The sequence below is a fragment of the Lontra canadensis genome, unplaced genomic scaffold (assembly GCF_010015895.1).
Source record: "Lontra canadensis isolate GAN:19392208 unplaced genomic scaffold, GSC_riverotter_1.0 scaffold17, whole genome shotgun sequence".
Classification (NCBI taxonomy): Eukaryota; Metazoa; Chordata; class Mammalia; order Carnivora; family Mustelidae; genus Lontra; species Lontra canadensis.
Window position 1 is genome coordinate 23726180 of NW_022631011.1, and position 24374 is coordinate 23750553.

The following is a 24374-nucleotide window of genomic DNA, read 5'->3' on the forward strand; positions in this document are numbered from 1 at the left end:
AAGAAATTAAGGGTTAAAATTTATTTTATTGAACATCTCCTTCTGAATTTTGCTGATTCTGTCTATTGCTGTAAGTTAACATGTTGCTCTGTCTCTTCTGGTACTCTAAGCTGGAACTTCTGGAGACTTGATCTATTTCAGTTAGGGCTTTTTGGCAAGAATACTTGTAAACAATATTATTTAAGCACCAGGAGGCAGATTAAGTCTGGCTGTATTATTTTGTGATATTAGTAGCCATTAATGATTGTTGCCTAGATCCTGTGTCTATTTAAGAGTTTTCAGCTGTGATGACCAATTTTTATCATTCCTCATTCATTTGTTACCTGGAATACTGCTAAAAAGATAAGCATTTCTCATCATTTATGTAGTACATAGAGGTACAGCTTATAAAAGAAAGATTAAATACATGATTCTTTCCTTTTAATACAGGATTCTCTATCCTCCAAAGATGCCCAGTGACATTTTTTAATATATTTATGAACTCCTGGATTTTAATATATTTGAAATGTGTTAGTCCATTGCAGTATTTTTATTGATGCTCACTTGAGACTAGTGATTGCTTGTTTTTGAACTTTTTATGAATAGAATCATACAGTAAACATTCTTTTGTGTCTGGTTTATTTGATTACCCCTATGTTTATGAGATTTGTCTGTATTGTTGTATAGGCAATGGTTTGGTCTTCTTGCTGTGTGGTATTCCATTTATTAGGTATAACCACTGCAGTTTATCATTTATGGTAAAACATGTATACTGCAGTTATTTCCATTTGGGGGCTATTATGAATAGCACTTATAGGAATTTTCTTGTACATGTTTTTTGGTTATCATACCTGTGCGTTTTGCTGGTATACAATTAGGAGTGGCAGAGTCATAGAATGTGTTTAGTTTTAGTAAAAATATTCCAAGTATAGATGTGCTGTGTTTTATTGCTCTTTGCTTTATAACACTTTGATATAACTGCCTTTTCTAATAAATTGAGCAATTTACAGCAGCCCTGCATTGAGGAAGTCTTTTAGCACTGTTTTCCAACATCATTTGTTCATGTCTGTGTGTCACATTTTGGTAATTCTTGAAATATTTCCAACTTTTTCATTATTATTACATATATTAAAATGAACTCTGATCAGTGATCTTCGGTGTTACTATTGTAATTGTTTTGGGGTGCCATGAACCACACCCATAAAAGATCACAGACTTAATTGTTAAATGTTGTGTGTGTGCTGACTGCTCTATCTGCCAGCCTTTCTCCTACCTCTCTTTCTCTCTTCTTGGGCCATTATTCTTTGAGGTACAACAATATTGAAATGAGGCCAGTTAACAGTTACCAACAATAACTGCTTCAGTGTTCAAGGGAAGGAAAGAGTTGCGTGTCTCTCTAACTCAAGAGCTAGAAATGATTAAGCTCAGTGAGGAAGGCATGTTGAAAGCCACAGTAGGCTGAAAGCTAGGCCTTTGTGTCAAACAGTAAGCCACGTTGTGAATGCAAAGGAAAAGTTCTTGAAGGAAATTAAAAGTGCTACTTCAGTGAACACATGAATGATAAGAAAGAAAAACAGTCTTAGTGCTGATAGAAAGTTTGAGTTGTCTGGATAGAAGATCAAAGGAGTCATAACATTCCCTTAAGCCAAAACTCAATCCAGAGCCAGGCCTAACTTTCTCTCCAAATCTGTGAGGGCTGAGAGAGGTGAGGAAACTGCAGGAGAAAAGTCTGAACCTGGCAGAGGTTTCCTTAAACATCAAAGTGCAAGGTGAAACAAATCGCAAGTGATTCAGAAGATCTAGCTAAGATCATTACTGAAGGTGGCTACACTGAACAACAGATTTTCAATGTGGATGAAATCGCCTTCTTCTATCAGAAGAAGATGCCATCTTGGCCTTTCACAATTACAGGGGAGAAGTCAGTGCCTGGCTTCAAAGCTTCAAAGGACAGGCTGGCTCTCCTCTTAGGGACTAATGCAGCTGGTAACTTTAAGTTGAAGCCATTCTGAAGTTGAGCATTCTGAAAATCCTAGGGCCCTGAAGAATTATGCTAAATCTACTCTGCCTGTGCTCTAGAAATGGAACAACAAAGGCTAGATGACACCACATTTGTTTACAAGTGATTGACTGAATATTTTAATCCCACTGCTGAAACCACTGCTCAGAAAAAAAGATTTCTTTCAAAATATACTGCTCATTGCCAATACACCTGGTCACCCAAGAGCTCTGATGGTGGTGTACAAAGAGATGAATGTGGCTTTCATGCCTGTTAACTTAACATTCCTTCTGTAGCTCCTGGATGAAAGGGTAATTTTGTCTTTCAAGTCTTGTGATCTAAGAAATATGTTTCGTAAGGCCACAGCTGCCATAGAGAGAGTTGTTCTGGTAGATCGGGGGAAAGTCGATTGGAAACCTTCTAGAAGTGATTCACCATTCTAGATGGCATTAAGAACATTCATGATTCATGGTAAGAAGTCAAAATATTAACATTACCAGAAGTTCAGAAGTTGATTCCAACACTCACGGGTGACTTTGAGGGGTTCTAGACTTCAGTGGAGGAAGTCACCACAGATGTGGTGGAAACAGCAAGAGAAGCAGCATTAGAAGTGGAGCCTGAGGGTGTGCAAGCTCATGATCAAACTTGAATAGGTGAAGAGTTGCTTCTAATGGATGAGCAAAAAGAGTGGTTTCTTGAGAGGGGATCTACGTGTGGTGAAAATGCTGTGAAGATTGTTGAGATGACGATAATGGATTTAGAATCTTTCCTAAACAAAAGCAGTGGTTGGCTTTGAGAGGATTGACTCTAGTTTGGAAAGAAGTTCTATGGGTAAAATGCTGTCAAACAGCATTCATGCCACAGAGAAGTCATTCGTGAAAGGAAGAGTCAATCAATATGGCAAACTTCATTGTTGTCTTATTTTAAGAAATTGTCACAGCCACCCCAAACCTTAGCAACCACCACCCTGATCAGCAGCCAAAACATGGAGGCAGAACCCTCCCCCAGCAAAAATATTGACTCCTGCAAGCTCAGATAATGGTCAGTACTTTTTAGCAAAAAGTATTTTTAAATTAAGGTATGTACATTTTTAAGGCATAATGCTATTGTGCACTTAATAGGCTATAGAGTTTGGTGTAAGTGTAACTTTTATATGCACCAGGAAACCAAAAAATTAATTCAGTTGACTTCATTGAGATATTCACTTTATTGCTGTGGTCTAAAACTCAACCCACAGTATTTCAGAGTATGCCTGTATATATCAAAGTAGCTACCCCAGTTTACATTCACCAGGAGTGTATGACAGTTCCAGTTGCTCCACTTCCTCATTAAGGACAATATTCATTCCCCACTGAGTTTGTCAGCATTGATGTTTTAGCCATTCTAATGGGGTGTGATGGTATTTCCTTATGGGTTAATTTGCATTTTCCTGGTGTCTAAAATTGAGCAGCTCTACATGTTTATTGATAGTTTGTGATGTGCTGTTCATGTCTTTTGCCTCTTTTTTTTAATTGGATAGTTTGCCATTTTCTTACTGTTTTTTTATGAGTACTAGGTATTAGTCCTCTATCAAATACATGTATCATAGTTGTTTTCTCCCTCTCTTTGTTTTGCCTTTTCACTTTTAAATGCTGTCTGCTTATGAACAGGAGGTCTTACTTTTGTTCTTTGTAATGTAGTCCAGTTTGTATTTTTACCTTTATTGTGACCTGTTGAATTGTTTGATTAAATTGTGAATGTACTCCCTGTTCTCTTCTAGAAGCTTAAATGTTTCAGTCAGTTTGTGTTATGATACCTGAAATTTTGGTTCTTCTTCCTTTCACAATATTTTTATAATTTTTATGTATGAGGCCTCTTTGTTTTTATGGATTACACAAGTTATATTTTCTTAGCATGTTTTTAAAAATAGAATAAATGAAGAAAATAAACTATTTAATATGTCTTTCATAAGCTTATTAGGATTCTGTATAGGATTCTTCATCTATATTTTTCTTTTTCTTCTTAGGAGTTGGTTTATATTAATCTTATTCTACATGAAAAATTCTGTTTAACCTGAAATTGCTATCTTTGTACAGATACTTAAAGCCTATTATTTATTTTAAATACTGAAGGAAGCATTTTTTTGCTAGTACTTCAACATTTAAACATACTGCCACCCTAGCTTTTTCTCTGTCCATACAAACACATACATAATTTTTATTTTTTGCTCAGTCATTTGAAAGAAACTGGCAGGTGTTTCTTTCTTGTACATGAACATAATGCCAGTATTATCTGTAAATTTGTGTGTAAATAAATTTGTTTCATTGCTCTCTCAATCCTAGAACTAGCCCAGCAAAGCATTCGGGTGCCAAAGATGTGATAGTCATTTGTTCATTAAAGAACTAGTTCAGAAACACTAAAATATAGAGGCAGGTAGAGTACATTGAAATCTTGGCAGGTCCAGCAAGTTAAACACTGAACTTAGAGCAGTATAGGGTTTTTCCTGTTTTTTGGGGGGTGCTTTATCCATTTCCTGTTGAATCCTAGGTTGCTTTGAATCACAGAATAAGAAAATAGGTTCTTACTTATAATTATATTCATTAATACTAGATTCTGTGTTAAATCTAGTTAAATTTGTGCATTTATTTATTAAATACTTATGCATTAAAAACATGTAATGCCTCAAGCATGTTTTAATGAAGAGAGTTACTAAATATTTAAGTTGCCATCATTGCATGGCATGAGCCTGAGGTGGTAGGTTAAAACCAAGTGTCGTTTAGAGTACTTGAATTCCTTAAATCTCAGTTTCCTATAAAAAACAGAGTATGGCTTCATTGAGCTTAAGAGTAATTAAAGGCTTTTCAGAATGTCTGGCACATAAAGACTACTGAATACGTGCCTTAATTAACTAAAGGGTCTTACTTTTAATATGATGGAAAAGAACACTTAATAAGGACTCCTGTCTGATTTCTGGACCAAGCTCAGGCTCCATCTCTTTGATCATTTGTGAAATGAGGAATATATACTGGATTATTTCCAATGAGCCTTAACATTTTTATTACTGTATATTGTAGTTATTATATATATTACCAAGAAAACATCAAATAAATTAATTTTAAATAAAAATAAAATATTTTGATAATTAAAAATTTAATAGTAATTTTAATAAATTCTACCTAATCAGGAAATTTAAAAACTTTGTCCTTTTTTAAAAGATTTTTCTTTCTTATTTTAGAGAGAGAGCGTGCGTGAGCTCTAGGGGAAGGTAGCAGGGAGGAATCTCAAGCAGACTCTGTGCCGAGTGTGGAGCCCATGTTTGGGCTTGACCCTGAGATCATGACCTGAGCCAAAGCCAAGAGTCCAATGCTTAACCAACTGAGCCATCCAAGTGCCCCTAAAACTTTTTTGTCTTAATGATCATGCTGAAAAAGAAAAACTCTTTGATGACTTTGTGACTTGAACTTTCTTCTCACTTAATAGCTCGAATTACATCTTTACAAGAGGAGGTGAAGCATCTCAAACATAATCTTGAAAGAGTGGAAGGAGAAAGAAAAGAAGCTCAAGACATGCTTAATCACTCAGAAAAGGTAAACGATTTAACATGTGCCAATTATGAGATACTGTACTATCAGATATTATAATGTATTTTTATAAAATAGCTTTCATTCTTAATTCCTAATATTTATAAACTTCCATTTCTAAAATTTTTTATAGTTGGTGGTGGTTTTGTGGGGGTGTATGTGTGTTTAGTGCTTTTTATTGTGCTATTTTTGTTTGTTTTTAACCTTGAAGAGTACTAGATGTTTGATATTATCTGATCATCACAAATTACTTTGGTTTGGAAATATCTTTTTTTTTTTTTTTTTTTTTATTTGACAGAGATCACAAATAGGCAGAGAGGCAGGCAGAGAGAGAGAAAGGGAAGCAGGCTCCCTGCTGAGCAGAGAGCCCAATGCGGGGCTCGATCCCAGGACCCTAGGATCATGACCCGAGCTGAAGGCAGAGGCTTTAACCCACTGAGCCACCCAGGCGCCCCTGGAAATATCTTTTCATGTAGAATTTTTCTCCCATGTTTTCGTACTTGGGTAAGATGAAGGTGCTGAACCTTACTAGCCTTATAAAAAAGAAAACAAAGGATAGCTGTATGGTAGACACACGTGTGCTTTTTCCATTCTAATGGTAAAAGTTGCAAAGTAGTAAAGAGCATATATGTTTGCCCTTTGTCTATAGTTTTCTCACTAATCAGAAATATCATTGGTTATCCTCTGTTCTTACCTTGCTAAGAAAAGGATTAAATAGATAATATGCAGATCTGGCTCACATTTTTCAATTCCTCCCTGAAATATAGGTTTACTAGATCCTCAGATAAATGATCAGAAAATGCACCACTTATTTTGTCCTTTGGACATGTTTTGTGATAATCAGAGTAGTACAACTAAGCCTGATGTAAATGTGGATGTAGGATGAAAAATGGAAGAGTAGAAGATGCACCCAAACAAATGGGATACGTTTTGACCTGTCCTTTTGTCAAGGCAATGTAAATCTAGGTGTAGATTTAATTTAATCTTAATTTAATGTAAATTAATATAGATTTAAATCTGAATTTAATTTTTTTAAAGTAGCAGCAAATATTTTTTTAATGAACCAAAGAATTGTCTTGTTTATTTCTGATCCTAACATCGAGCCCTCTTGAATATAATGACCACCACAACTCTTCTGGGAGTGGTGGGGGTGATATTTTGCTTTTACTTGTATGTGCTTATCATGTTTTTTAAAGTAAGATATTAGAAATAATATGAAATATACAAGAAAGTATGAAAAATAAAATTATGTCCTAAATAAAAATATTAAGTAAATATGATATCACATTTCAGGCCCATGTGATTCATATATTATCTCTTACAGAATATTAAATAATGTAAGATTTAATAATATGTCTTTTGCATAGTGTATTACATAACTCTTTTTCATTTTACAGGAAAAAAATAATTTAGAGATAGATTTAAACTATAAGCTTAAATCATTACAACAACGTTTAGAACAAGAGGTAAATGAACATAAAGTAACTAAAGCTCGTTTAACTGACAAACATCAATCTATTGAAGAGGCAAAGTCTGTTGCAATGTGTGGTAAGTGTCAGTTTTAATATTTTCTACATGATTAATTTTTTTTAATAATGCCTACCAAAAGAATGTATTTAAGATTTCATTTTATAATAGTATAAACACTTAGAAATTATAGTGTGATCTAGTAAAAAGATACTTCTCTTTTTTTCTCTTTTGATACCTTCTTTTTTCCTTTTAAAAGATTGATTTGTTTATTTATTTTAGTTGCAGGGGTTGTAGAGGTAGAGAGTGTCTGGAGCAGACTTCCTGCTAAGTATGGGGCCTAATTTCACACTCCTGAGATCATGCCGAAATCAAGACCTGGGACACCCAGCCTGAGCCACCCAGGCGCTGCAATACCTTCCATTTTATTAAATTTCTTGTTCTATTTCCCCTCATTCTGTTACCCTCCATTTCCTATAAATGTCATTGGAATCTCTCTTAGGTCCTAGTATTTTTTTAGCCCATTCCTTCATTTTCTTCTTGATCCATTCTGGAACTCATTGTCTTTTTTTGTTCCTTTGCTTTCTTGCTTTGTACCCTCAATTTTCTAATTTCTTTGTATTTCCACTGTACTGGGTATCCCTCTAAACACAACCTGAGAGCAGAACAACCAACGACTTTCTTCACTTCAAGTAATTCTTTAGATGGGGTTTAGCCCAATGCATTATCTCAAACTTCATTTGAGCTGTCAGTTTTAGTACATCATTCACTGTCCTTCTCTCAGACTTTTATTTCTGTTCTCAGATGTATATGCCATTTCTTTATCACTCCACTTTTAGTTGAACTTTTATCTCAAAAAGAAATAGTGAAAGCATAGGTGTGAACTCCCAAAGTCCTGTTCTCTTACTTAATCAGCCTGTCTACTTCTTTACTCATCTTCATTGTCTTTCATCTTAGAAGATACTGATCCTCCTCTTATTCTGGCTAATCCATGCTAGCTGTACTCAGATCTAGTCTCTTCCTATCTCATCTTCTGTCTTTCCTCTTCTTTATCCTTAACCCTTTTCCTCTACTGAATCCTTTCTTGTTTGTTTGTTTGTTAAGATCTTATTCGTTTATTTGAGATAGAGCAAGAGCGCATGAGCAGTGGGGAGGGGCAGAGAGAGAGGAGCAGGCTCTCCACTGAGCAGGGAGCCTGCCGTGGGGCTGAATCCGAGGGCCCTGGGATCATGACCTGAGCCAAAGGCAGACTACTTAACCAACTGAGCCATGCAGATGCCCCTGAATCCTTTCTATGAACATGTGCAAGTCTCTTCCATTTAAAAAGAGAAAAAGGGTGGGCACCTGGGGTGCTCAGCTGGTTAAATGCCTGCCTTAGGTTCCGGTAGGGATCGAGCCCTAGATCAGGCTCCCTGCGCAGCTGGTAGTCTGCTGCTTCTTTCCTTCTGCCCCTCTCCCACTTGAGCGCTCTCTCTCTCCTCTCTCAAATAAAGAACATCTTAAAAAAAAAAAAAAAAAAGATAAAGTAAAACCCCTGTAGTAATACATGATCCTTACTAACTGCCATTGTTTTATTCCATCCCTTTAGAGCCAGACTTTTAGAAAGAGGCATTTTCCTTTTTTCACCTTGCACTTCTTCATAACCAGCTACAATCTGCAAGTGTCCCTTGACGCTTTAAATTCAGTTCTTTCAAGGGACACCTGGGTAGGTCAGTCAGTTAAGTGTCTGACTCTTGATTTCGGCTCAGGTCATGATCTCAGGGTCACAAGATTGAGCCCCATGTCCCCATGTCGGCTCTGCATTCAGTGGGAATATGCTTGAGATTCTGTCCCTCTGCTTCCCCCCCACTTGCACACTCTCTCTCAAAATAAATAAAATCTTTTAAAAATATATTAAATTCAGTTCATTCAAGGGAAAAACATATGATTTTATCTGTCAAACCTACTCTTATCTCTTATTCTCATGATGCTAGTTGATGGCTGTATAGTTTTTAGCAGTCTAGGCTTTGAATCAATCAAAGCTACTCTGTGACTACTAAAAAGATATTAAGTGAACAAATGCATAAAGTGCCTGTACATAGAAAGCTTTCAATGAATGGAGGGATCCCAGGTTACTCAGTTGGTTAAACATCTGACTGACTCTTGATTTCAGCTTAGGTCATGATCTCAGGGTCCTGGGATCGAGCTTAGCATCAGGCTCTGCACCCAGCGGGGAGCCTGCTTAAGGTTTTCTCTCCCTCTCCCTCCTCCCTCTCCCTCCCCCCACTTGCACACACTCTCTCTAAAATAAATAAATAGAAAGAAAAAAGAAAGTTTTCAGTAACTGGGAAATACTATTATTATGGTTAAAGATGGTGATATTCAACATCCAGGAACCCAAGCCAGAAGTCTTAGAATCATTTAGCATTTCTGCTTCCAAGTGATATAAACAATATATTCTTCTTTTTCTTTTCTCTTTTAGTTCATGGTGATGTCATCACTTTGCTTGATCTGTTGCAGCAAACTTTTAATTATTACTATGCCAGGAATTGTTCTGCTTGTCAATCTGTTATTCCCACTTAGGCCAGAGTGATCTTTTTGAAATTAAAATCTTAACTGTGCTAGTCATTCTTAAACTCCTTTGTCTTTTCAGTATTTGCAAGATAAATGTCAGACTTCTCATGACATAAAGAATCTTTGGGTTAGCACTTAATCTGTCTTTATAGCCTTGCTGCTCTGCACTTTCTTACGTGTATCTCGTGATTCAGCCGTATTAAACTACTTTTATTTCTTTCACATTTGTTAATTATTGGCTGTCTACTATAGACCAGGCATACCTGGGAGTATATACCACAGAATAAGACTTATAAGAACCCTGTCTCTTAGAGATAATATTCTGATGGTGGAGATTAAAAAAGCAAATAAATGAAAATAGGTACAGATTGTAATCATTAATATGAAGAAAATGCCATGTATAGTTTCCAGGAATTGCTATGTTAGATGTGATTCTGAGGAAAGGCCTCTCTGAACTAAATATATGAGTCAAAATGAACCATCCATTGAAAGAGCAGGAGGAAGTATGTTCCAGGTAGAAGAGGTGATAAGTTGAATACTCTTATTCTAAGAATAGTGGATAGCCATTGTAGTGTTTTGAGCTGTGCTGGAATGTGTAATTTATGTCTTTAAAAGACCACTCCTACTACTGTGTGGAAAATGCTTTTGAGAGAGAAAACAGTTTAAAAAGGAGATCAACTAGAAGGCTCTAGTCTGTAGGCATTTGTGGTAGTAGAGCTATAAAGAAATGGAGATACAGAAGGTAAGAGTTGTAAAGAATTGGAAAGAAGAAAAAGAAGGAATCAGGACTCAAGCTTTTTAATTTTAACAGTCGGACAGATGTTAATACATTCAGACTTTGAGATGACTGAGATTGGAGGGATTTAGGAGGGGAGGGAAATAAAGTTGTCTGTTTAGATATTTTAACTTTGAAAAGCATATTAGATATGTAGGTAGAGACATCAAATAGTCTAAGTCTGGAGCTCAGAGGAGAGGTATCAATTCAGGAGCCATACATATAGAGCTATATGGAGAACTTGATGAGATCAGCTAAGGGAAGAAAAAAGGCAGAATAGAAAAGGAATCATAAGGAGCCCTTTAGGTAGTCTAACATTTGGAGGTCAGATAAAAGAGGAAAAACCAGCAAAGGAAACCAAGAAAGAACAGCCACAGGGGTCACAGGAATGCCAAAAGAGTATGGTATTAGAACTTGAAGAGTATTGGGAAAGTGAGGAAGTCGTTCAGTATATTGAATTCTGTTAAGGTCGGTAAAGATGAAGACATGAACATTGTGTGTCCTCTGCATTTTACAAGATGGACGTCATTGGTTATCATACAAAGCAGTTTCAGTGGAATGCAGGAGATAGAAGCCAAATGGAAAGTAATAAATGGGTAGTAGATGAGGCATTGGAGACAATAAATGTAGATAACTCTTTCAGAGGTTCGTGAACAGAGATGGATGGTAGCTGAGAAGGGATATGCGATCAGTAGAGGATATTTTAGGAGGGGAGATAATAAGATTATTATGTTGATGGCAGTGATTCATTTGGAAGCAGGTAATTGTTGAGGCAGAGAAGAGATGAAATAATTGAAGGAACAGAGTCCAGAACAGAAGTGGATAGATTTATGTTTGATTAGAGATGGGAATTATTGGTGTGGCTAAGTTGTTTGTAGGGTTGGGGGGAAAGATGAGGAAGTTCTATTCTAATGGTTTCTGTTTTATCACCTTGAGGTCACTCTCTGAGAGTAGAAAAGCAGACTCATTAAGTTTGAGTCATTTGGTGCAACTTAGTAGGTTTAAAACCTTGGAAATTTAACCTCTCAGAACTTTAGTTACCAAATCTCAAAAAAGGAGCCTCACTGTAGGCTAGTATCTTCTGCTAATGATTAAAGTAGGTATTAATTATACTACCATGGAATCTTATTTATCAGAGATGCATAAATTAGAATTCCTATCAGCCTTAAGTCCACTGTTCTGGAACAATGCAAGGTATAGATGAATAACCACTGCCTTACTTCTCTCTGCTTTTATCTGCACTACCCCCATTTTTCTTATTAGTTCACTTTTTTCCCAGCTATATTTTCACCTTCTGGTCTGAAAATGGCTCTGAATAATCTCTCATATCATTGGGCATGGGCTGGATTTAGGAGTTTTATTACTTTATTATACTTTATATCTCCCTTCCTTTAAAGATCCTACTATACAAATAATTCAAATAACATTAGAACTTCTATAGTGAATAGCTCTATTAGAATCCCAGGACAAAAACAGTAGGGATTTTTGGCACCAATTTGTTTTATACAGCCCGTGAAAATGAAAATATGTATAACTTTTTTTTTTTTCCACAGAAATGGAAAAAAAGCTGAAGGAAGAGAGAGAAGCTCGAGAGAAGGCTGAAAATAGAGTTGTTCAGATTGAGAAACAGTGTTCAATGCTAGATGTTGATCTGAAACAATCTCAGCAGAAGCTTGAGCATTTGACTGAAAATAAAGAAAGGATGGAGGATGAAGTAAGAAGAATAATACTGGTTTTATTCATCTTATAAAAGAGAAACAATCATAAGTTATGACTGAAAAGTCATTATCTGTAATTTAAACACCGTGGAGAAGATTTGAGTGAAATAACCTGAATGTGTATGTGTTCACTGCTCTGAGGTCACCACTACACCCTTACCTCCTAGGATTTTCCTCTACAAATAGTTTAGTGAACATTCACACCATAAGGTCTATGTCATTTAGTACTATGACAGTACAACTCTGTAGAAGTGTTATAGCTCCTCCCCTGAAGAATCTGACCATCTGCTTTTTTTTTTTTTTTTTTAAGATTTTATTTTTTCTGAGACAGAGAGAGCGCCCACAGGAGCAGAGGGAGAGAAAGTAGACTCTTCGCTGAACAGGAAGCCCCAGGCAGGGCTCAGTTCCTACTCTGGGACTGTGACCTGAGCCAAAGGCAGATACTTAACTAACTGGGTAGCTCAGTTGGTTAAGCGTCTGCTTTACCAACCATGACCATTCTGCTTTAAAAAAAAAAAAAAACAAAAAACCTTTACTCTAAAGTTACCTCGTAATCCCAAAGAGGAACAATTGCTCTTAGATTTCAAGAAAAGTGTTAAACCACAGAGTTTTGACCAGATGATATTGATAGAAAGCATAGCACTTTTAGAAAGCAGTAAATAAAAAGATAAAATGATATTATATCCTTGTGGTTTATTATAGGAGGGATGAGATATTACCATTATTTAAATATTGAGTAAGACCTCAAAGGTTAATTATCTGAGAGTCAGAAGCCAGAGTTGGTAAAGGGAACATTATCAGTGGTGATGATAATAAAAGAGTGATTAATGAGCGAAGATAGGTAAATGAAGGACAAAAAAGGACTTGATGTATCCAGAGAAGAAAAGACATACTGAGTAGTAATGGGAAACTTGGGGACCAAAGTATTGATAGTCTTTTAAACTTAAAATGGGAGGCTATAGGTGAAAATACTTTTAAAAAATAAAATTACCTCTCTCCCTTTGCCCTCTCCCCTCCTTGCCCCCCCATTCTCTCTCTCTCTCTCTCTCAAATGATTAAGTCTAAATAAATAAATAAATAGTGAAATTTAAGATCCCAATTATTTTTCTCATTCATAGGTTAAAAATCTGTCCCTTCAACTGGAGCAGGAATCAAACAAGCGGCTGTTACTACAGAATGAATTGAAGACACAAGCATTTGAAGCAGACAATTTAAAAGGTCTAGAAAAGCAAATGAAACAGGAAATAAATACTTTATTGGAAGCAAAGAGATTATTAGAATTTGAATTAGCTCAGCTTACAAAGTAAGTCTCAAAAATAACATTTTTCTTTTTTGTGTTATGTATTTGCTTATGTTTGATATTTTCTGTGTATAGAAATATTGTATTTGGAGTTTGTGAAAGGAAGACTTCAGAAAAATTCATTTAGAAGTGAAAGAATGTACTTGCAAAGATTTGCAAGGGAGCCTTAGTAAATAAAAAATAGAGATTTTTAAAAGGAGAAAAAAGGAGATTATCAAGACTACTTACTGACTTTACCATAAAACCAAAAGCTACAGATTTGTCATATGATTTTCATACCTACCAGTCATGTTTGTTGACACTTGAATTACAAAAATCAGGGATAGGATTCAGTACCTTATGGGAAATGTTCAGTGTTTCTTTATTCTAGAAGCTAGAGTTAGACATGATGACCCTGTATCTGTCTTTTTTTGTTCCTTTGGTTCATCTCCGAATGCAAAGTACCTTTTTTCTTCCACTCTGCGATGTGATGTGTTTGTTCACTTACTTGAAGTGGAGACAAAGCAAGGTGTCATTATTGCTTGCAGAATTTGTATAAAGACATCCTTCAGAAATTTAATGTCAAAGATGTGTGTATCTTATGCCAAGTCATGTGTTTTTATTTCCTCTGGGTTTCTGTTACAGTATCTTCCTTTGCCACCTTCATTTACAACATAGTAATTCTTGAATAAAATTGTCGAGTTTTGTTTTGTTGCATTTATTTTGGCGAAATTCTTTTCTGCCTTTTAGAGCCATCATTTTTGTGTAATGTGTTTTATAGTTCTCCCAAAATAACTTTCACTCACCATTCAGTGAACATTTATTATGTCCTTTTATCAACCATATGCCTTGGTAGATACAAAGCTATTGCTGTCTAATATGAAAACCTAGCAGATGCAGACAGAATTGTTTATCCTTGGCAGTGTATGTCTGTGGGTTGCCTTGTCAGGTAACAGATAACTGTCTTATCTGTTTCTGAGTGAACCATGTTCACGTGTATATTATATATATATGCAGATATGTCTGTGTTCCTTCTCCTTTATCAGTTATTGTTCTTACTCCTTTCTTATTCCTTACCTGGGTTTTCATTTCCAGCCCCATCCCCATGCTTTTTTGGATATCATGTATAGTACTATCTATATGTATATGTAATGTATAGCATATATAATATTATTAATATTTATTAAATATTTTCATGTCCCCTCTTTTTATCTGCCTACTTTACTACATAAGACACTTAAAATGTATCCCTAAAGGACACCTGGGTGACTCAGTCAGTTAAACTTCTGCCTTCAGCTCCGGTCATGATCCCAGGGTTCTGGGATCGAGTCCCGAGTTGGGCTTCTTGCTCAATAGGGAGCCTGCTTCTCCCTCTGCCTGCACCTCCCCCTGCTTGTGCTCTGTCTCTCTTTCTGACAAATAAATAAATAAAATCTTCTAAAATAAAATATATTCTAAGAATGCTTTTCTCTATAAAAATTTACCCAAAAAGTATCATTTTTATTGTTGCAACTTGGATTAATCCACAATTAACATTCTCCTGAAAGTCACCTTCATTAGAAAACAGTTTCCTCTACTTTGCATGGTATCACTTTATAAGGAACAAAATGGAACCAGACAGCATGATCTGACAAATATAATCATAAAAGTAATACTGTGTAATGAAATACAATTTTTAAAAAGCAAAGGTCACTTTAGTAAACATTTTTATTTTTAGCAACTTTAATAAATAGAGAATAATATAAAGCCCAAAGTAAATAGCATTCATTTACTGTTTTCTCTTTTACCTGAAGACAGTATAGAGGAAATGAAGGACAGATGCGGGAGCTACAAGATCAGCTTGAAGCTGAGCAATATTTCTCGGTAAGAATCATTTTTAACACTTCACTTGAAACAAGATAATTAAGATTTTTAATGTGAATTGTGACTTTTTTTCAAGTGACCATGAACTGGTTTTCTCCCCCCTTTTAATCTCCCCATCTCTACATTTCATTTCTGAATCTGAGTTCATGGTCTGTGTAAGTTGTAAAGAAATGACTATTTTTGTGAAGTATTTCTAGAATTGCTTCAAACTAAAGCTATATAGAAGACTTCATTAAGGGGTGGTGGAGTGTCAGTATTTTCATGCATGGTTCATGTATGCACATCACATTTGTAGGTATAACTGCATACAGTTATAGGTAGAGTTAATGCTCAAAAGCTTTGGTCTTGTTTTCGCTCCCTGTATGCACTTCATGCATCTGTTTTGCTTTTTCCTCTGTAGAAGTCGTTCTAACTCTTAATGGCTGCAGGGCAGCTTATTTTCACTACTACTTTAACATTTATAGCCAGTGCTTTGAGATTTTTAAAGCCTCTGCATTTTTTGTTTCTTTTGGTTGCCAAGTTTATACTCCACCATTTCAACTTAACATTTACCTAGTTTCTCCATTACTATTAACCCTGGCAGCTGCTTTTTCTACAAGTCTTAGTGCAGTTAAGTGAGAGAGTTTGAGTTGTGTTGGTGAACATGTCCTAGAAACCAACTGAACAATATTGGAAATAATTATTTCCTTAATGAAGAAACTGAACACTGGTAGAGCTCTACAGAACTTTTCACATGTTCAGAGCTTCATGGTGTACTCTGCTCCTGTCCTAAAAACACGGTGACTTTCTGTTTTTTGCCTATTTCTTGACTTGTTAGACTATCACTGAAATATGTTTTTAAATTTTAAAAAAATTCAGTATTATTGAAAAATTTTTCCTTGGGTAGAGATTAATCTTACTTGTTCAAAGCCACTTGTTCAAAGACCACGTCTGCAGTGGTGTATAATAGCATGCACACTTTCTTGTCCATATACTTTCACAGAATAATCTAATACCTCTTTTATTTACGTTCCTATTGAAAAATTTGTATTTTTCCCCTAGAGAAGTGCTATTTCTTAGAGGGATAAGTAAGTTTACAGTTTAAAAGTAATTCTCCACAGCTATTTGCTGGTCCTTACTATTTTTTTTTCCTTATCTTATATATGAAAAAGGATAGTTTACAAAAAAAGACTGCAGAACTGGAAGTTTCCTTTGTAATCACAGCACCTTAACAGAACATGAGCCTAATGCTCCCTCATATCTGTTAAATATTTGTTGTTGGAGTTGGCAAAAGCTGAATGAATTTTGTAAGAACCATTGTTCTATAATAAGTATGTATTACTTGTTAGCAGAATGTTTGATGAATCTTGTTTGTGGTATTTTGTTTACGCCTCTCAACCACCTACTCAATCCCACCTACCCAAAAAGAGAAGTAGTTTTTCTAACATTATTCACTTTAAGAATTGATATAACTTTTAAATGAATAGTGCTTGCTAAATTTCTTTATAATGTTTTCCCAAATCAATATAATATTTAATGTCCTTGAGATATAATTTCTATACAGTTACTCGTAGCAATTTGAAGTGTATGTTTTGACAAATGTGTATACTGTGTGACTACCACCAAAATGAACATATAAAACCTTTCTTTCACCACAAATTCCCAGTGGCCCTTTGCAGTCCCTCTTCCCCACTTAACTCTATTTTCAGGTAACCCCTGATTTTGCTTTTTGTCACAATTGATTATTTTTACCTGTTCCAGAATTCCACATGCATGTAATCATGCAGTATATAGTCTTGGGCTCCTGGTTTTTTTTTACTCAGCAAAATATTTTTTTAGATGTATTATGTCATTTGTATCAGTAGGTCATTCCTTTTTATTGTTCAGTATGGATACTCCACAATTTTTAAAATTCATCTGTTGATGAACCTGATTGTTTACAATTTGTGATAAAGCTGCAGTGAAAATTCATGTACAAGATTTTGTGTGGATATATGCTTGCATTTGTCTTGGGTAAATACTTGGGAATAGAATTGTTGGATTGTATGTTGTTTAACTTTATAAGAAACTACCAAACTTTTTAAACTCCTTATAAACATTTATTTCTCCCAATCACTTATTTTGCAGACACTTTATAAAACCCAGGTAAAGGAACTTAAAGAAGAAATTGAAGAAAAAAACAGAGAAAGTTTAAAGAAAATACAAGAGCTACAAAGTGAAAAGTATGTATATCCATTTTTCTTTAGAACAAGAATCACTATTACATCATAGCATTCTTTAAGTTTAAAAATAGAGAGTAGATGTGCCAATATTCTGATGAGAATGATATAGCAAATCTCATTAGGCTAATTCAGAACAAATCAAACTAAATTTAGACTTTATGGTGAAGAAGTCCTACATTAACACTATGGTAATTGTACAGAGATTTGGTAAACTCTTAACATTAAATTGTTTTCAGGGGTCTCTCAATCTTTAAGCATCTATTTGTATGTATTTAAATAATTCATGTTGTACTTGTAAGTCCTTCTTTTATGCTAGGGAAAGGTATTTAGGGTCTCCCTTTTAGTTATTAAGCAGGTTAAGTTCCATTGCATATCTGCTTAGGGCCTAGAAGAAGACCTAAAGCTATTTAAGTATAACAACTTCTTATAGCTAGGTGGGACAGATATTAAAACTCATTTTCTGACATTTTTATATTCTCTTTTCATGTGGAAATTTTAAAAATTTAACCATTTTATTGCTGAAACCAAAAATACATTAAATGTTGTAACATGCACAGATCTATGAATTATATGACAAATGTTATTATAATTACCACCCATGAAAAAGACAGAACCTTGCTATCCACTTTAAAAGCCCACTGTATTCCCTCTTCTTCCCCCACCACTAAATAATCACTATCGTAACACTTATTTGTTGATGGAACTGGGTCATTTTTCCTGTATAGTTTTCCTCAGTTGCACTGATTTTATTGATTCCATTTCCACAGTTGAACATTTTTGTTCTGTGTTTCCTGCAAATCTATGGTTAAATCTAGAACTGTGCTATCCAATATGATAGCCCCTGGTTTTATGTAGCCATTTAAATTTGAACTTATTATTTAATTTTATGTATTATGTACATATGTATAATATGTAATTTTATGTATTTTATGTAGCCATTTAAATTTAAACTTATTTTTAAAAATTTAAATTTATTTAAATGAAGTTTAAAATTTAGTTTTTCAGGTGTACTAGCCACATTTCAGGTGCCCAACAGTCACATTTAGCTAGTGTCAACCGTATTTGACAGCACAGGTATACAGAACATTTCTATCCTCATAGAAAGCTTAATTGGACATCCCTAACTGTGTCTTAGTCATATTCAAGTCTGATTTATACAGGGGTGAAGACTGCCTCATACATAATTGTACCGTCTGGTTGCTTCTTTGTGTTGTTAACAACCATAGGCACTCAGTGCTTAGATCTTTAATATATTTAGTGGTGTCTAAGGTAGGAGCAAAGGTACGTTTTCTGGTTAGTCTCTGTGACAGTGATAGACCCCTGTTATAGTCTATTGCCTATCATTTGTATTGTGTCTGCAGTGTAATATGCAGTCCCATGTTGTATGCATTCACTGTGAAGAGAGCACCCAATCCTCCACATACCATATTGTTCTATAGGGTTGATATGTTTGCCCTTGTTTGATCTATTTAAAAGAAATATACTGATCGCCACTAGTGTGCTAAGTACTATGCTTCATGCCAGTGATATGATTATTAGTAAGTTATGGTTCTTACCCTTAAGTACTTCAGAATCTAGTCAGGAGACAAATGTAATTAAGGTAAGTGTCTATAACAAAGTGCTAGGAACTGACAAGGTAGTGTCTTAGAAAGCTTCATTCTTTGGAGTGGAGAATGGATTAGAGGCAGAACTGGTGGATACAAGAAGTTGAATGATGTAGCCACTGGAAAATCTAAATGTAAAATTATAGTAGAAGTTGACAGTAAAAGGAGAGGCAAGTACGTGGAGAAAATAGGAAGTAGAGGCAATAGGACTTGTAGATTTGGGAGTGTGGGGACAAAAGTTGGGGAAAATTTCAGGTGGGTTCTCAAGTTTCTGACCAGGGAAGTTGGGGTGATGGTAGCACTGGTCCCTGAGTTAAGGAATGCCAAATTTGTGAAACAAGGGGAGACAAGATATTTTCTATTTCAGACCTATTATAGGCAGTGCCTGTGGGTTGTCCCAAGAGAAATGGTTCTGAAATTGCTTCAGAGCTCAGAGAAAAGATAAGGACTTGAAGCTGATTTGACAGTCATTGTCATATACTGAAACAGAGATAGATGAGATTTGTTAAGGTGATTATGTACATCAAAGTTTATAAACTCATGAACTTACAGTACCATCCGTGTAACTAATTTGAAGCTAGTTGGGTATGTTCAACGTGTAAGTTGTATTAAAACAAACTGAGGAATTCCTCTCCGCTTTAACCACTTGCTGCCACATGGTAACATTGATTCAGTATTACAAGATCTGATTTTTCAAGAGGAGCCAGAAATCTGAATTTTATGCAAAATGTTGGCCCAAATTTATTTTAATTGTATGTCTGGAGGAACAGTTATGTGGACTCATTTTACCCTCTCAGGTAACAAGTTATAATCCCTAGTGTAGGATGAGAAGACATAAAGGCTGACGATAGACTACTAGTACCTTTACTTCTAAAGAAAGGGCAGAGGAAGGGAATGTAAGAAGTAACCAGTAATACAAGGGGGAAAACAGAATAAGATCACAAAGTCTAGGAGAATAGAATACTTCAAAGAAGACAAAGTGATTTAAAGTGCCAAATACTCAAAAAGGTCAGTAAAAAATAAATTGTCCATTATATTTAAGGTTATTAGTTATTTTGTTGAGAACAGTTCCTAAATGGTAATAAGAATGGATATTAGAGTGGACTGAGAAATGACTGGTAAGGGTAGAAGTGGAGACCAAGTGTAGACAGTAGCCATATTTACCTCCTGCCGTTCAGCAAACTAATCAGTTACTCTTCTGCCTCAGAGCTTATGGACTTGTTGTCCCCTTTCCCCTCTTCCTGGAACATTTTTCCTCTGAGTATCCACATGGCATGCTCCTTTACCCTCTTCAGGCCTAGGTCTAAATGTCATCTCAGAGGGGCCTTCCCTGAATATCCTTCTTAAAATTGTGCAAACCTCCCCCACACCACCTTGCTGCCCAGTTTAGTACTTCCTTACATGTTTTGTTTTTCTCTGTAGCACTTTCCCCTTCCCAGTATATTATAGCATTTGGTGACTTATTTTACTTACTGTTTTTCTCTCTGCTAGAACTTAAGCTCAGCAAAGAAAGGAATTTTTAAACGTTTTGTCCTTAACTCTGTTTCACTGTTATATATGTAGCACCTGGAATTATACCTAGAACATAGTAGATGGTCAGTAAATATTTGTTAAATTAAAAAATTCAAGAAATGTGGTTGTTGAGGCAAGGAGATAGAACAATAGTGAGAGGAGAAGTTGAAAAAGAGCCATTTCTTTTTAAAGATAGCAGAGATTTGAGCATATTTAAATGAGATATGGGAAAGATACCAGAGTGGGAAAAGTTGCACATCTATTCATTGACTGAAACAAAATTTCTGAGCACTTTCTATGGGCTGGAGACTTCAATACAGCAGTGAATAAGAACAAAGCTCCTGCTTATAATCGTATAACCTAGAAGAAAAAGGAGTCGTTAATAAACTGATTTCATTAAGGAGGCAGGAGAATAAAGGTGACAGATTGGCCTTAGGCATTGGTAAAGACAAGTCTTTTATTTATGGGGAGTTGTGAAGGAAGTCAGATGGCTATAGTTGCAGACAGTTTTACCCTGAACCATCTCATTGTTTCTTGTTTTCTCTTGCACAGTTGCATAGCCAGGGATAGAACTGTAATTTGGGATGAATAGGTTTTCTGGCATTTTAATATACAACTTAGATACATTTACCTGAATTTGCTACAAAGCAGTAAGCCCAGGTAGGAATACATTTGTCAGTCTCAAGCCTTGTGTTATAATAGCTCAGAACTACCCCTAGGATCATAGACTTAATTAACATTGGCAGTACTTCCTATCTTTTCCTAACATACTAACTTCTCTGCACTTTGAGATAGCTATTTCATATCTTCTGCTTTCTCCTCAGATCTTCAGCATCCTGTCCTCATCCTCACACTCAACAAACGGCCTTGCTTCCTAGAAGTAGAGAACTTCTGCTCTGTCCCACCCTCATAGCTACTAACCTGTCTGCCTCTGTAGCTATAAACCCTGCCTTCCTTGACCGATGTAAATAAACAAAATGTGCTTTTAACCACCTCGATCCCATTTTCTGCCTACATAAGAATATGACTTCAGGAATCCTTACCTTTCCTGGGTTCACTTTTTTCTTTCATACAGTCATTCTCATTGTTATGTAAGCATACATTAAACATCTTTGTAAAAAATAACCATCTTCTAAGTGCATTTTACTTCCAGCTGCCATCCTATTTTTCTGCTTCCTTTTGTAGCAGACTTCTTTGAAAGGTGACATTACCATTTATATTCAGTTCTTCTTCTCCCTTTCTCTCTCTAGCTAATTCCAGACTTTTGCACTCATGATGCTACCAAAATAACCCTTCCCATGGTTACTGATAACTTCGTAACAGTTAAAGACAATAGTCAATTCTCAGTCCTTATCTTATTTAACAGTAGCTGTTGACATAGTTGATTACTCTCTCTTGACAAAATTTCTTCAGTTGGCTTCTGTGACATCACGTGGCATTTTTTCTTACTGAACTGGCTACTTTTAACCTCCTTTGCTCCTTTGTCCCTTCCCCTCTCTGAGACCTTTAAAGTTTGGAGGGCCCAAGGGATCACTCTTTCCTTGTTCTCATCCAGCCTCATGGCTTTAAATAGCATCAGTGTACAAGCACATTCTCCCCCGAATTCCAGACTTGTATGTCCAGCCATCTGTTTGACTCCACTTGAATGTTTAATAAGCATCTCATTTTTAACAGGTCCAGAAAAAATTTCTGATTCCCATACCTTGCCAACCTACTCCTCCCTGTTTTCCCCATTTCAGTATTAGCAATTCCATTATTTCCAGTTGTTTAAATTAAAAAACCTTAAAATTATCCTAGACTTCTTTGTTTTTTTCTTATACTCTATGTTCAGTCCATTTAAAAAGCCTTCTTAGCTGTAATTTAAAAGTATATCCAGAATCTTATCAGTTCTCACCACTTGTACCATTTCCCATATTGCCACCATCTCCAATTTTGGTACTTTCATTAGGCTCCTAGCTGAGATCCTTGCTTCTGCCATTGTCCCCCAACAGTCTGATCTTAAAACTGCAGCCAGAATAATCTTTTTAAAACCAAATGCTCAAAGTAAAAGGCAAAGTTCCCTATACTGTCATAGAAAGCCTTACAAGGTCTGTTCTCTCTCCCCACTTCTCTCAATACATTTCTCACAACTTCATCTCTCACCTCACTCACATTAGCTTCTTTCAGACCAAACTTAGGGCATTTGTTACTAGATAGTTCTTCCACCTTAACCCTGTATTTTCAGATACCTGCATAGCTCACTCCCTTACTTCCTTCATATCTCTTCTCACATGTCTTCTTAGCAAAGAGGCCTCCTTGATCACCCTGTATAAAATGCATATTCACAGCCTCTTCCACCTATTTTGTTTTATTTTGTTCTCTGTGGCATGCTATGTACTGTTCATCTTTTTAAAATTGCTTCTTTCATCCCATTAATATATGCTTCCTTAGGGCAGAGACTTTGTTACTACTGTATGTCTTAATTCAGACAGGGGTGTTTGACACATAGTAAACATTTAGGTAAATGCTGAACAAATGAATAGATATTCTTTTTTTTTTTTAAGTTAGTATATGTCTCCCTCCTTAACCTTGAGAAAGAAAATTTCAATTGGAGACGCCTGGGTGGCTCAGTGGGTTAAAGCCTCTGCCTTCAGCTCAGGTCCTGGGATCAAGCCCCACATCGGGCTCTCTGCTCAGCAGGGAGCCTGATTCCCTTCCTCTCTCTCTGCCTGCCTCTCTGCCTACTTGTGATCTCTGTCAAATAAATAAATAAAATCTTTAAAAAAAAAAAAAGAAAGAAAGAAAATTTCATTTGTATTATTCCCTTAGTAAAAAATAGATGGAAGTCCTTCATTCACTTAGCAAACATTTATTGAGTATCTACTTTATATAGGGAAGATACAGTTATGACTCAGAGAGCTTACTGAACGGCAGTTCTTTAGGAAGAGCAAGCAAACTGGAATGATCTGGTCCTGGTCTGAATGTCAGTTCCAAAAAGCTTTAAAGTATAATTCCCAAGGAGCATTCCTAGAATAGTTTATAGCGGTTTACAAATCTATTTATAAGTCATCATAATCTCATTACATTTCAGAACTGAAAGAGATCTCAAAAATCATTTAACCCTCTCATTTTACAGATTTGATTAAATTGAGCTCCAGGAAATGTAAGAAATTTGCCCCGTGTCCTTACCCAATTAGTGAAGAACAGGGATAAGGGTTAAGGTCTGGCCTCCTGGTTTACAAGCCTATTACTTTTCCTCTCTCCTATGCTACCTTCCATTCTGAATCCACAACAAGTTCGTTTTCAAAAGTAGACTGCTTGCCATTGCTGTACTACCTTTTCTTAGTTAAGCACAACAGCAGGTACAGGATTAAAGAGTTCTTTACTTTTACAGTTTTTCAAAATGTTAGAAGTTAAATTTATTACTTTGATAGAATTTTTGCATTGGATTCAATAATGAATTTTATTTTAAGCAATAAAATACTTAATTCTTATTGTTTAAATATAGTTTTCTTCTTTAAGCATATCATTAAGTTGGAAAAATAACTGAATTTCTTTATATCCATTTCTCTTATAAATCTATTGCAGGGAAACTCTTGCTACTCAGCTGGATCTAGCAGAAACAAAAGCTGAGTCTGAGCAGTTGGCTCGAGGGCTTCTAGAAGAACAGTATTTTGAATTAACCCAAGAAAGCAAGAAAGCTGCTTCCAGAAATAGACAAGAGATTACAGATAAAGATCATACTGTTAGTCGGGTAAGTGTGATTGTCAGGTAAGTTTTATGACTGAAATTTAACTCAAAATAGGTCACATCTTAAAGTGTTAGGGTAAATATGTGTGCATATGTATTTACTTTGACTTATACAGAGTGTTCAATCTGTACTTACAT

The 24374-nt window shown here is 35.6% G+C and overlaps 1 protein-coding gene across 4 annotated transcripts in view; it reads left to right on the forward strand.

The window, feature by feature from the left end:
• ROCK1 (Rho associated coiled-coil containing protein kinase 1) overlaps positions 1 to 24374 on the forward strand; it is a 144769-nt gene that overhangs the window by 99239 nt on the left and 21156 nt on the right. For all 4 annotated transcript variants that reach the window (XM_032859796.1, XM_032859798.1, XM_032859797.1 and 1 more), the window contains exons 17-23: positions 5435 to 5541; positions 6933 to 7083; positions 11884 to 12044; positions 13167 to 13351; positions 15121 to 15190; positions 17297 to 17391; positions 24075 to 24240. In XM_032859796.1, the coding sequence (XP_032715687.1) occupies positions 5435 to 5541; positions 6933 to 7083; positions 11884 to 12044; positions 13167 to 13351; positions 15121 to 15190; positions 17297 to 17391; positions 24075 to 24240 (935 nt within the window). The remainder of the gene's footprint in view (positions 1 to 5434; positions 5542 to 6932; positions 7084 to 11883; positions 12045 to 13166; positions 13352 to 15120; positions 15191 to 17296; positions 17392 to 24074; positions 24241 to 24374) is intronic.